At 54.9% G+C, this 12,174-nt stretch overlaps 1 protein-coding gene and 1 long non-coding RNA gene across 21 annotated transcripts in view; one reads left to right on the top strand and one right to left on the bottom strand.

Annotated features, from left to right (window-relative positions):
• Positions 1-12,174, top strand: part of LOC138850518 (uncharacterized) — a 35,127-nt gene that overhangs the window by 8,138 nt on the left and 14,815 nt on the right. For 3 of the 14 annotated variants that reach the window (XR_016210516.1, XR_016210503.1, XR_016210506.1), the window contains exons 3-4: positions 7-68; positions 1,786-2,022. The exons of 2 other annotated variants lie outside the window; for them this stretch is intronic. This is a non-coding gene — a long non-coding RNA (uncharacterized LOC138850518). Of the gene's footprint in view, positions 1-6; positions 1,260-1,785; positions 2,023-4,620; positions 6,443-12,174 lie in introns of those variants that run through there. 9 more of the 14 variants (XR_016210507.1, XR_016210512.1, XR_016210504.1 and 6 more) reach the window with 7 other exon arrangements.
• CFAP45 (cilia and flagella associated protein 45) overlaps positions 3,573-12,174 on the bottom strand; it is a 37,201-nt gene continuing 28,599 nt past the window's right edge. For 6 of the 7 annotated variants that reach the window (XM_008264244.5, XM_089299733.1, XM_089299734.1 and 3 more), the window contains 2 exons: positions 11,408-11,632; positions 10,886-11,073 (listed from right to left, as the gene is read on the bottom strand). In XM_008264244.5, the coding sequence (XP_008262466.3) occupies positions 10,995-11,073; positions 11,408-11,632 (304 nt within the window). In that variant the 3' untranslated portion in view covers positions 10,886-10,994. Of the gene's footprint in view, positions 5,016-5,149; positions 11,074-11,407; positions 11,633-12,174 lie in introns of those variants that run through there. The other variant, XR_016210499.1, reaches the window with a different exon arrangement.

Raw genomic sequence — 12,174 nt, 5'->3', positions numbered from 1 at the left:
TTACAGATGGGGAAACAGAAGCCTGGAGAAACGTGGAGGCTCAGCTAGCTGATGCCGCGGGGGCCGAGGTGAGGGACACCCACACATGCTGGCTCCCAGGGCAAAGTAGTCCAAGAAAAGGACTTGGTGTGTGAGTTACTAGACCTGCTCATGGGAGAAAGGACAGCAGCTCAGAGGTGGGTAGAGGGGGAACCAGGTGGGACTAGGAAGAGGGAGACTGAAAGAAAGGGGTCTGATCATAGTTCCTTTAAACTGCAAGGCACAGCAGGGGTTTCACTGGGTTCTGGACTTGAGCTAATGTTAGAGCTGGGCTGCAGGCTGGAACTGAGGTTATTGGTGTTAGTGGGGCGGGCACTGTGGTGTAGCAGATAAACCCATCACCTGCAGTGCCAGCATCCCATATGGGTGCCAGTTCGAGTTCCAGCTGCTCCACTTCCTATACAGCTCTCTGCTATGGCCTAGGAAAGCAGTGCAAGATGGCCCAAGTGCTTGAGCCCTTGCATCCACGTGGGAGACCCAGAGGAAGCTCCTGGCTCCTGGCTTCCAATCGGTGCAGCTCTTCAGCCATTGCAGCCATCTTGGGAATGAACAAGTGGATGGAAGACCTCCCTCTCTCTCTGCCTCTGCCTCTCTGTAAATCTGCCTTTCAAATAAATAAATAAATCTTTAAAAAAATTAAGAGTTACAGAGCAAAGTAGAGACAGAGAGGTCTTCCATCCTCTGGTTGGTTCACTCCCCAGATGGCCGCGATGGCCAGAGCTGCACCGATCCAAAGCCAGGAGGCAGGAGCTTCTTCCAGGTCTCCCACTCGGGTGCAGGGGCCAAAGGACTTGGGCCATCTTCTACTGCTTTCCCAGGCCATAGCAGAGAGCTGGATCAGAAGAGGAGCAGCCGGGACTAGAACTGATGCCCGTATGGGATGCCGGCACTTCAGGCCAGGACTTTAACCCGCTGCACCACAGTGCAGGCCCCGGTTACTTGAAACTGTGAATGAGATAGAAGTCAGCTTTGAGACTGCAGTCAGCATTTGAATTGCCCTAGAACGGGCTAGGGTTTACGGCTGGGATTTGTGTGACGGTGACGATTTGGGTTTTAGTTTTATTTACAGCTGTACTGGGGAATGCAAGGGGTCTTCAAAAAGTTCATGGAAATGTGGATTGTGAAAAAGCTACATTAAGCTTACCTCTTAATTCCATTTTCCACAAATTTTATTTAAATATTTTATTTATTTATGTATTTGAGAGGCAGATTTACGAACAGAGAGAGAGATAGAGAGACAGAGAATGGTTTTCCACCTACTGGTTCACTCCCCAAATGTCCCTAATGGCCAGAGCTGAGCCGATACAAAGCCAGGAACCAGGAACTTCATCCAGGTCTCCCACACAGATTCAGGGGCCCAAGGACTTAGGCTGTCTTCCACTGCTTTCTCAGGCCATAGCAGAGAGCTGGATCAGAAGAGGAACAGCCAGGACTTGAACTGATGCCATATAGGATGTTGGCACCATAGGCGGAGACTTAGCTTACAGCACCACAGCGCTGGCCCACAGACTTTCTTGAAGTACCTCCTATAGTTGGGTCTATATCAAAGCCTAGGTTGAGGTTGATTTGGGATTGAGGTTACAACTGGATTGGAATTGAGTTTGGGATTTGAATTAATGTGGTAAGGTTAAAACATGGGTTACAAGAGGGGCCAGAGCTGTGGCGTAGTGGACTAAGCTCCGCCTGCAGCACCAGCATCCCATATGGACATGGGTTCGAGTCCCGGCTGTTCCACTTCTGATCCAGCTCTCTGCTATGGCCTGGAAAAGCAGTAGAAGATGGCCCAAGAGCTTGAGCTGCTGCATCCACGTGGGAGACCTGGAAGAAACTCCTGGCTTCAGATCAGCTCATCTCCAGCCATTGTAGTCATTTGGGGAGTGAACAAGCAGATAGAAGACATCTCTCTCTCTCTCTCTCTCTCTCTCTCTCTCTCTCTCTGCCTCTGCCTTTTAAATAAATAAATAGATCTTTAAAAAAAAAAAAGATGTATGAGACCAAGAGTATTCATATGTTTGACGAGATGTTCATCCCTTAACTCTGGGAGAATCCCAAGGGTACATGGGGATTAGTGCCCCAAGACTTGGGACAGGGATCCAGATGTGCCTGAACCTACCTAAGGAGTATATAGAGAGACTTAATCCCATAATAATTGTCACCTCTGATGTCCTGCTTCATCACCAATGCTCACAGCTTGGTTACGCTCTGAGAAAGGCTTTTGGGGAGAAGAGAGAGGAAGTTATTGACAATAAAGGGGGCTCTGACACCAAAGTGAACTGGAAGACAGGGTCCATCAGTGGGAGACTTACTGGGATGAGGGGGCGGGAGAGTCTGGTTTTGACCCTCGGAGATAGGAGTCGGGGGGGGGGGGGTGTTTATCAAGGGCTTAGATGCCCCTAGAAGCACAGTTGCTTGTGAAGGCACCACCCGGGGGTCCCTCAGCACCTGAAGTCAGGGTACTTCATTGGTCCCCCTGACCTACTAAGGGCTAGTGGCCACCTCCTTGCAGTTTGGGGCCTATGAAAGCAGCTGCCAGCCTTCCTGACCCGCGCCTGGAGCTCTGCAGAACTTGGGGGGAGTGAGGGTGCTGGGTATGGGTAGAGCCCACAGCCCCCTTCCTAGGGCCAGCCCACAGCCCATGTGTGTCTCTGGAGCATATCCTCAGCAAAAGGAGAGGGCCCACTCCTGGGAGGCCCCTCCCTACTCCCTCTGCGTTCTCCCCACCGTCTTCACCCGAATGCCCCATTCTCCTCCAGGCCCCATAAAGGTCAAGACACATCCAGGAGACTATGGGGCTTCCCTCAATGTCCCCAAGGAGGGAAAAGGAAGAAACTGGGAAAAACAGAGATTAGTTAAGGAGTAGAGACAGAGGCACATGCAGAATGCAAGTGGTTCATCCAGTGGTTCAGAGAGAGACAGAGGAAGTGGTAGGCCCAGGGTATGGTCCGGGACCCAACACATGAATTTCTACAAGTGCCTCTTGCTTTCCCCTGTTTCCCCTGAAGAATTCATAGCTCTCCAGTACAAGTGTTCCTCTTCTGTGCATTGTCCAGAGGAGCATAGCACTGATGGAGGTGACATTTGCTTTTATTCTAAAACAATAGCAAAGACGGGGGCCTTGAAATGAATGAACGGAGACACAGAAGAGGAGAAGCCAACAGCTGCCCCTTAGGTAGGGTACAGCCCAATGCCTGCACCTCTTGTGGAAGGACAGGCAGAGGCCACCCACCTGCCCTTCCTCCAAAATCCCCTTCAGAGCAACTCCACCCAACCCTGTAAGCCCTGCCGTCCCCTACCCAGGCTTCCCCACCCCAGCCCTCTTCCCAGGCTCTCAGCTTTGGCCCTTTCCAATAACCAGCAGGCTCCTCAGCCCCCTGTGCAAAGTCCCCACAGAGACCTGGGCTCACCCCTGGCTGCCCAGGGAGGAGCTCCCCTGGAGAGAGCAATCCTCCAAGAACAGAGTCTGGGGGCAGTGGTGTTGAACAGTTGTGGCTAGACAGCGTTGTACAGGACAGGCCACGAGGTGCTACCGCTGCTTTCTTTTGTAAAAAAAGATTTGATTTATTTATTTGAGAGGTAGAGTTACAGACAGTGAGAAGGAGAGTCTTCCCTCTGTTGGTTCATTCCCCAAATGGCCGCAATGGCCAGAGCTGTGCCGATCATTAGCCAGGAGCCAGGTGCTTCCTCCTGGTCTCTCATGTGGGTGCAGGGGCCCAAGCACCCAGTCCATCTTCTACTGCTTTTCCAGGCCACAGCAGAGAGCTGGATTGGAAGAGGAGTAGCCAGGACTAGAACCGGCGCCCATATGGGATGTTGGTGCCTCAAGTGGAGGATTAGCCTACTGTGCCATGGCACTGGCCCCATACAGCTGCTTTCTTTCCACCCAGCTCTCAGCAAAAGGGATTGGGGATAGAGGACTTCCCAGTGGGGCCAGGGTAGGACAAGAAGGGCAGAGCCTTGGAGATGGCACCAGTGGTGTGGTGGGAGCAGTTTGCCCTCTGACAAGGAAGGGTTACTTAGTTACAGTGAGAGGGATGAACGCCATGTGTGCGGAGGTTTGAGGATGTGGGTTGGGGTTAGGGGCTGAGGCCCACATGAGGGCTGGCAGGTAAGAGCTTTGGGCAACAGTGGCCCAGGGACTCCCTAAGCCCTTGCTCCAGCTTTCTAAGCCTCAGTGGTTCCCACAGGCCCATTCAAAAGAGGGGCCCGAGAGGGAGTCTGAATATACCCAGATCTCTCCCGTGAAACAGCGTCTCAGGACTGACCCAAACTCAAAAAGAGCAAACAACAGAAACACAGGCCCCATCCCTGAAAGGGATTTCCCCCTCCCCCATGCCAGCAAAGCACAACAATGGCAAAGGGTGTTGACTGCGGGTCATCAATTGAGCTGTTACCATGGGGGTGAGCAGAGACAAAGAGGAAGAGCTGAGCAAAACCAAGTTAAGAGATCTTGAAGGCAAAAGGTGTCTTCACCCACCTCGCTGAGATCACCCACATCCTGCAGAACCCTCACCCATGTGACAGGGCTTTGTGCTAGGCCCTGGAGAAACGGTCATGGAGGGGACTTGGTCTCTGTCCTTCCAGGGCGGCCCCTGCATGGGGAAGAAGATGAGAGAAGAAGGAGCACCTGGCCCACAGGGCGGTCAGGGCACGCGGCACGAGGCCCAGCCCACAGGACATGACGTTGAAACAGTGAAGTGAAGCAGCTCAACCATGCGCCAGAGGGAGGACTGGGTACAGAGAGGTGGCTGGAAGAAACGCTCAGGGCTCACGAAATAGGCCACGGCGCTGACAGACGCAGTTAAAAAGGATGAATCCCAGAGTAACAGCGACTAATTCTTTCAGGCCTGGAGAGGGAAGATCCTTGAGAACGAAAGTTCTTGGGACCTCTGTCCAGAGCAGCTGAGCACCTCGCTGAGCTCGGAGCCCTCTGGCTGGATTAGGTAAGCAAAGACGAATCATCCTGAACGTGCATCTGCCTGGATGGCCGGAGAGACAGAGAGGAGACACTTGGTGCTGAATTAATCCACATACCTAATGGGACTTGGATCTCTGAATTTGAAGAAGTGACATTTGCTTTTGATTTTGCTGCCTGAATGTCACTGACCCATACCTGCAGAACGGAACCGTGATCCTGCTCCGCCTCCACGGGCGCCCCGAAGGCCTGCCTTACACCCCCTCCCCAAGCCGCACAGCTGCACAGGAAGGTGTGTGGGAGCCAGAGGCGCCAGGGGAACGCCGGATGTGCGTCACATTGAAAGCCTTCCCCTCTAAGCCCGTCCAAACTGGTTTTCACTCTGTCCTCCCTGTTTGTTTCCTGTTGCCTGGACACCAGGGGAGGAAGGTGATGCCAGAGTAGCCAGAGTAGGCGGAGCTCAGAGGGCCACGCAGCACTGCCAGGAGAAAGGGAGGAGTCAGCAGGCCCAGCTCAAGGGGAAAATTCAAAAAAAATCCCTGCTTCTCGCAGTTTCCTGCCTTCGGCATCTTCTCCCTGCAGTGTTCAGCAGAGCCCTGCTTTTCCGGAGCACCAGGTGCCTCCCGACGTGGAGTCAGGCTGCACAGTGGCTGGGGTGGGGGTCCTCTGAAAAGGGACGTCTTAGAAAGGAGCCTTGGCTTGTTTTGTGCGGCCCTGGAGAGCAGAACCAGAGCCATGCACTGGCTGCTTGGGACAGCACACTGACTCACCCTCAAGATTTTCCCAAACGTCAGGTCTGGTCTGAGATGGTTTGGGCTGCTTTATTAGGTAGTGAGCACCCTGTCTCTTGGGGTATGCAAACGGAGACCATTCATTTGAGTAGCATTCACAGAGAAGAGGCAAGCATCAGTAGGTCTTTGAGGTCCCATCCAACCTTGAGATTCTGTGATTTGGTGCTCACCCCCAAGAGCCCAGGGACAAGGCTTCCTCCAGGATCCATGCAGGTCAGTTCCCTGGCCCTGAGCAGTTTCTTTCAAGCCCCAGACCCTTCTGCTCCCCACTGCCACTCCCTGAACTCTCCTTTCTCTGCCCAAAACCTTAATGATAATTCTGTCCTAGTCTTGCAGTTTTTAAAAGCAGAGGCCGGTGTTATGGCATAACGGGTAAAGCCGCTGCCTGCGATGCCGGAATCCCATATGGGCACCGGTTTGAGACCCAGCTGCTCCATCCAGATCCCTGCTAATGCATTTGGGAAAGCAGCAGAAGATGGCCCAAGTCGTTGGGCCTCTGTGCCCATCTGGGGGACCCAGAAGAAGCTCCTGGCTCCTGGCTTCAGCCTGGCCCAGGCCCAGCTGTTGCAGCCATTTGGGGAGTGAACCAGCAGATGGAAGATCGATCTCTCTCCCCTGCCCCTATTTCCCTCTGTCTCTTCCTCTCTCTCTCTCTCTGTAACTCAGCCTTTCAAGTAAACAAATAAATCTTTAAAGACAACAGTTGCCAAAAGCACTGAGCTGACAGCCGCCTCTTCCCAAGGGGACTCTCTGAACACGAAGAATGAGACACAGAGCTTTCACCCTGGGGAGAGGCATGAGCTGGGGCAGCTGAGACAGAGGGAGGCTGAGTGAGTTAAAGCCAGCCATGCCGCGGCTCACTTGGCTAATCCTCTGCCTGTGGCGCTGGCACCCCGGGTTCTAGTCCCAGTTGGGGCACTGGATTCTGTCCCGGTTGCTCCTCTTCCGGTCCAGCTCTCTGCCCGGGAAGGCAGTGGAGGATGGCCCACGTGCTTGGGCCCTGCACCCGCATGGGAGACCAGGAGGAAGCACCTGGCTCCTGGCTTCGGATCGGCGCAGCGCCGGCCGTAGTGGCCATTTGGGGGTGAAGCAACGGAAGGAAGACCTTTCTCTCTGTCTCTCTGTCACTGTCTAACTTTGCCTGTCAAAAAAAAAAAGCCAGCTAGATCAAGGATGACTCCGACGCTGGAAATGAAGATTTTTGGTAAGTGCGATTTCTCCCAGTATATCTCAGACCCATAGGGAGGGCAGGGTGCCTTGGGCAGCAGCAGCCTAGGATAGGAAGAGACCGTCGGTCTGGAGTAAGCACCCATAGGTGCCCCCCAGGCTCCCACACTGCAGAGGAGCAGTTAGGAGGGCTGAGAGTGAGAAAACAGAGTAAGGAACTCTGCCTGTGCCCCACAGCCCCTGCACCCAGACTTCTTGTCTGGGGCTGCAGCGTCTCCCTGTGCTGTCACCTGAACAGCTTGCCACCCTTCCTCACCCCAAAAGCCCCATCTGGCTTTGAACTCTTTGAACTCCTTTCATCTGAGCCCAATAAGAGTGCTTTTACTGAGACCAATTAATGGCCAGCCATAACCCAAGTCACAGATGGGGGTGCCGAGGCTTTCAGGGGCGATGGAGGACATCCCAGCCCCTCACTGAGTCAGGGACAGCCTGGCTTGGCTGCCACTCAGGCAGGCTGCTGAGTCACCACCCAACTGGAGCTGCTTCTGCGGCAGGTGCAAAGGTTCTGAGGCTGCCTCCACGCCACAGCAGCACATGGTGTGGGCAGTTGATGCAGGCAGGCAGGTAGGGCCTGGAGCCCAACCAGGAGCCAGGGGCTGTGCCATGGAGATCTGAGTCAGAGCTGCAAGGTGGAGCCCGACCCGTGGATTGTCCAGGCCGGATTCTGAAATGACTGGGAGACCTCAAGCACAGAAGACTGGGGGCTCAGAAGTCTTTGGGGGCTTACAAATGTACATGTACCTTTATAAGTAACGGAAGACACAAAGGAATCAGGATCCCATACAACAAAGTCAACAGGATCTTGGGAGCTTTTTTTTTTTTTTTTTTTTAAGCATTTTCACATGAACAAAGACAGTGCATTAAATGGCATCTCCCATTTCCCCAGCACCACTGCAATCCTCTTGCAGCCTCCCAGACATACCCGGGCTGCTTCTGTGGCTTGAGAGGTGCACAGAGTTCATTTCCACCTCTGAGCACGGGGAGGGCAGGCTGAAGCTTCCTTGGCAGAAAGCATGGCTCCCAAAGCCCCAACCTCGAACAGCAAGAGGGAGGCTGGCTGCTGCTGCCTCCCTGGCCTGGGGCCTGCTCAAGTCAACAGAATGAACACCTTCCTCTCTGTCTCTGGGCACAACCCCTTCTGCAAGCTGGGCTTACACAGCCCCCTGCGGCCTCTGCCACCACTCACCACTCTTACATCACCTGCCCCTGCCAGCCCCTGCCAAGAGCGAGGGCACTTCTCTCTGTAATTATCCCCACGGCCACTCCTGAATGAGGGGGTAGAGGGTTTATAAAGAAGCCCAGGTAGAGCTGGCTGGCTGCAGATCCCAACTGCCCACCTGGCACTCAGGAGGGTCCCTCTTCAAGGGACTAGCTGGTCCTGGAGCCTGCAGAAGCCTGGGCAAGGCTTCTCAGGAATCCTGAAAGAAGAAATCTTTCACATTGTGAGCTGCTTCCAAGATGGATAGAGTTCCTGATGAGAGCGGAGGGGCCCGCCCTGGTGGCAGAACTCTGAGATTCTCTCCCAAACGATGTGCACCTGCTCGGAGGCAGCCACGTTCTCCCTTCCCGAAGCCAGACCTTTATCCATGTTACCTATCACTGCCCTGTGTCCAGGCCCTGTCCAGATCTGCCAGGCCCCACACGCTTGCGTTCTCACCAGAGCATCTCTGGTCGAATGCTTCCCTTGCTTTCAATCTGTGAACTCGGCCTGGTTTTCTCTCCATGGACTCAGAAGTCAGCAATCTGTATGGAACATGCACCCCCTTTGACCAGCGTGCCACAGAGGCTCACTCTTTCCAGCCCTGAGATGCATGACTGGGTAAATTCCAAGAATCCAAGGCTCTTTTTTTTTTTTTTTTCTCCTGGGAGACCCCCTTAAAATAGCTAAGGGCTTCTTCTTCTTTGGTTCCTGCAGATATCACCTGAGTAATAGGTTACATTCATGGAAAACCCACACCAGTGCACCAGCTGTAGAAAGATGACCGAGACTTCCACAGCATTGCCATGCCTTCTCTCCCATCCAGGCTGGGTGCCGTGTCTTCCCAAAGGCCCTAAGGAGGAAAGCATCGGTTTCCCAGGGAAGGAAGGTTGCAGTTAGGAGGACTGAGTTGGGAAGGTGAGAAAGCCCCTTCCCCAAACAGCTGCCGGAGCTGCCTGCCTGGTTGGGTGAGGCAACAGTCTTCCCCAGTGGGGAAGGGGAAGGAGGTGCCTGGGGCAGCTGTCCTGAGGGAGAGGAAGCACAGGAAGCAGCTTGCTGACTCTCCCTGGGCCCTATGAAAAGAGGACTCTTGCCTGAGGCCCTTGTAACCTGGCGTTGTAAACACCCGGGACGCGCCCAGCAGCTGTCCTCTGCCCCCTGTGGTGCAGGACCTGTCCAGGAAGACAAGACCAGGCTGAGGAGCTGAGAAGAGGGGCAAACCCGGAGAGGGGAGGTGGCTGGAGGGATAGCACAGTGCCAGGCTGATGGCAGCTGCAAGAAAGACCTTTCCCCTCCAAGACAAGGAAGCGGCTCCATCGCTGGCAGCCGGCACTCCAGCCCCAAATGGGAGCCAGACAACCAGAGTCCTGCAGAAAAGGCTGAGACCACTTTAAAAGGACAATAAATTTGACGGGCAGCATCCTGCAGGGACAAGGCAGGCGCAGACTGGCCCAAATGGGAGGCTTTCAGGAGGGTGGGAGCGGGTGTGCTGTATTCCCTGAGTGCCTAGAACGCAGCTGGCACGTGGCAGGAACTCAACACCTACTTGCACGAGTGCAAAGGGAATAAAGAGTAGTCTGGGGCAAAGTGAGGAAAGCAGGGGCCCGCGTTATGGCGCAGTGGGTAAAGCCGCCACCAGCACTGCCAGAGTCCCTTATGGGTTCCTGTTCAAGTCCCGGCTGCCCCACTTCCGATCCAAGCTCCCTGCCAACATGCCTGGAAAGCAGCAGCAGATGGCCCGAGTGCTTGGGCCCCTGCACCCATATTGGAGACCTGGATGAAACTCCTGGCTCCTGATTTCAGCCTGGCCCAGCCCTGGCCGTTGTGGCCATTTGGGGAGTGAACCAGCAGATGGAAGATCCCTCTCTCTTTCTGTTAATGCTGACTTCCAAATAAATAAATAAATCTTTAAATAACTTTTGAAAAGTGAGGAAAGTCAGGGCCAGCACTGTGGTGCAGCGGGTAAAGCCATTGCCTGCAGTGCCTGCATCCCATATGGGCACTTGTTCGAGTCTTGGCTGCTCCACTTCTGATCCAGCTCTCTGCTATGGCCTGGAAAAGCAGTAGAAGATGGCCCAAGTCCTTGGGCCCCTGCACCCGCGTGGGAGACCAGGAAGAAGCCCCTGGCTCCTGGCTTTGGAAAAGAGTGAGGAAAGTAAAAGCTGGTGAACACGGCTTTGGGGAACCCCACTTACAGCAGTGAGGTGAGCTGAGGAAGGGGCAGCTGTATTTCAGGACTGGGTGGATGGACTGAGGCGTGCTGGGCCCTGGGTGTGCCCTGAACGGGCTGAGGCAGGTGTCTGTGCTGCAGCACTGCCTCTCTGGCACAAGAGGGTGGAGACAGCAGCAGGATGCCCTAGGTTCAAACGCCACCCCTGCACAGATGTAGTCTGAGTCATGGCTGGGAGCCAGGCAAGAGCTCTGCCTCAGGCAGCCCTAGTCCCTCCCTCCTCAGCCCTGCCCAGCTCAGCCCTAGTCCCTGCCCCTCCCTGAGAGCATCACCTAGCTCAGCATCAGGGCCCTGCAATGCCTCTGAACTGGGCGTGGGGCAGGGAGCCAAACTGCCCTCTAAGTGGACATCCCAGGAGATCACAAAAGGAGACGCTGGGCCAACAGAGTCATGAGAGAGCATTCTCCCATCCCTGACCCCGAGTGTCACCCCGAGTGTCCTCATGCCCGGAGTAGCCACATCCCCACAACAAGAAAGCTGAGCCGTTCCCTAGAGAAGTAGAATAGATTTAATCTGTAACTGTGAAATGTCTAGGTTAGCAGCAATTGTGGACACCCAGAGACAGGGCAGAATCTGCCCCGCGATGGAGGCTCCCACTCAGTTCACAGAGGTAGCCGGCAGGATGTTAGCCTTGCGTTCAGCTTCAATGCAGTACTTCTCAGGAAGGCCCGTGGCTCTGCCGGAGGAACGGAGGGCAGGTGTAAGGGGATGAGCCGGACAGACCGGAGAGGAGACAGGAGGAAGCAGGCAGGCACAGGGCAGGATTTACAGAGATCTGCGGCCCCAACCTGGCTCCAGCAACCCACCCCCATTTGTATCAAGGTCCCAGCCCTCCCCCAAGGAGTTCCCGAAGAGCCGGAAGGCCAAGTCCCAGGCGCTTGGCTTCAGAGGGGCGAGTCCCAAGTGGGGAGAAGGGTCCCTCCCTGGCACCTAGGCTGCGGCCCTTCATCCGTCTGCCCAGCCAACTCTGGGGGGGGGAGGTGCTGGGGTAAGAAGTGATTCCAGCGCACCTCAGCTCTTCCAGTTTCTTCTTCTTGATGTCCTCAATGCGCTCACGCCGCTTCTGCGCCTCCTCTTTGAGGCGCCGGCCCTCCTCGAAGGTGGCGATGCGGCTCTGCACCTGCTTCTGCTGGTTCTCGCGCACCTGGCGCCGGAGCTCGTTGGCATGCTGTAAGCGCCCCGTGGCCTTTTTCTCCTCCTCCAGACGCTCCTTCTCGATCTGCTCTCTCTGAGCCCTGGGGGAGGACGCAGGATACGGATGGACACGGCCCAGCCGGCCCCACAGAGGAAAGGTGCTGAGGGAGCCTCCTGCATGGGCTTCTCCACTGGGCAGAGACCTCTGCCCCTCCAGGCTCCAGCCCTGTTCTGCAGCTCAGAGATCAGCCCCCAGAGCCCCAATGTGCATGCACCTGCTCCCAGCAGCCAGGGCCGGCCACTGTCTGGCAGGGGCATGCTTAGAAGGGACTTAACGTTTGTGTCTTTGAACAAGGGGCTCCACATTCTCATTCTTTGCTGGGTCCTGAAAATCATGTAGCTAGTCCTGTACTCAGGATCTCATCCACTGGAAGCAATCATTGGTCCTACTCTCCCTTCATAACAATGCATAACCCCTCTCCCGACTGTTCTAAGACGTCTCTCTTCTTTCCTTTCCTCTCTAACAGAAGTGACAACCTTAATCAAGCCTGCAAGGGGATGCTTAGAAGGTTAAAAGAAGCGATTGAGTCTGTGGCACTAGCTCTCCCTGGTTGCTGAGAGAAGGAAGGAGTTCAGCCTGCTC

The sequence above is a fragment of the Oryctolagus cuniculus genome, chromosome 7, assembly GCF_051225735.1.
Source record: "Oryctolagus cuniculus isolate XC-2025 breed Fujian yellow rabbit chromosome 7, ASM5122573v1, whole genome shotgun sequence".
In the NCBI taxonomy this organism is placed as follows: Eukaryota; Metazoa; Chordata; class Mammalia; order Lagomorpha; family Leporidae; genus Oryctolagus; species Oryctolagus cuniculus.
The sequence above is the reverse complement of the archived record's forward strand: the minus strand, read 5'-3'. Positions and strand labels throughout refer to the sequence as shown.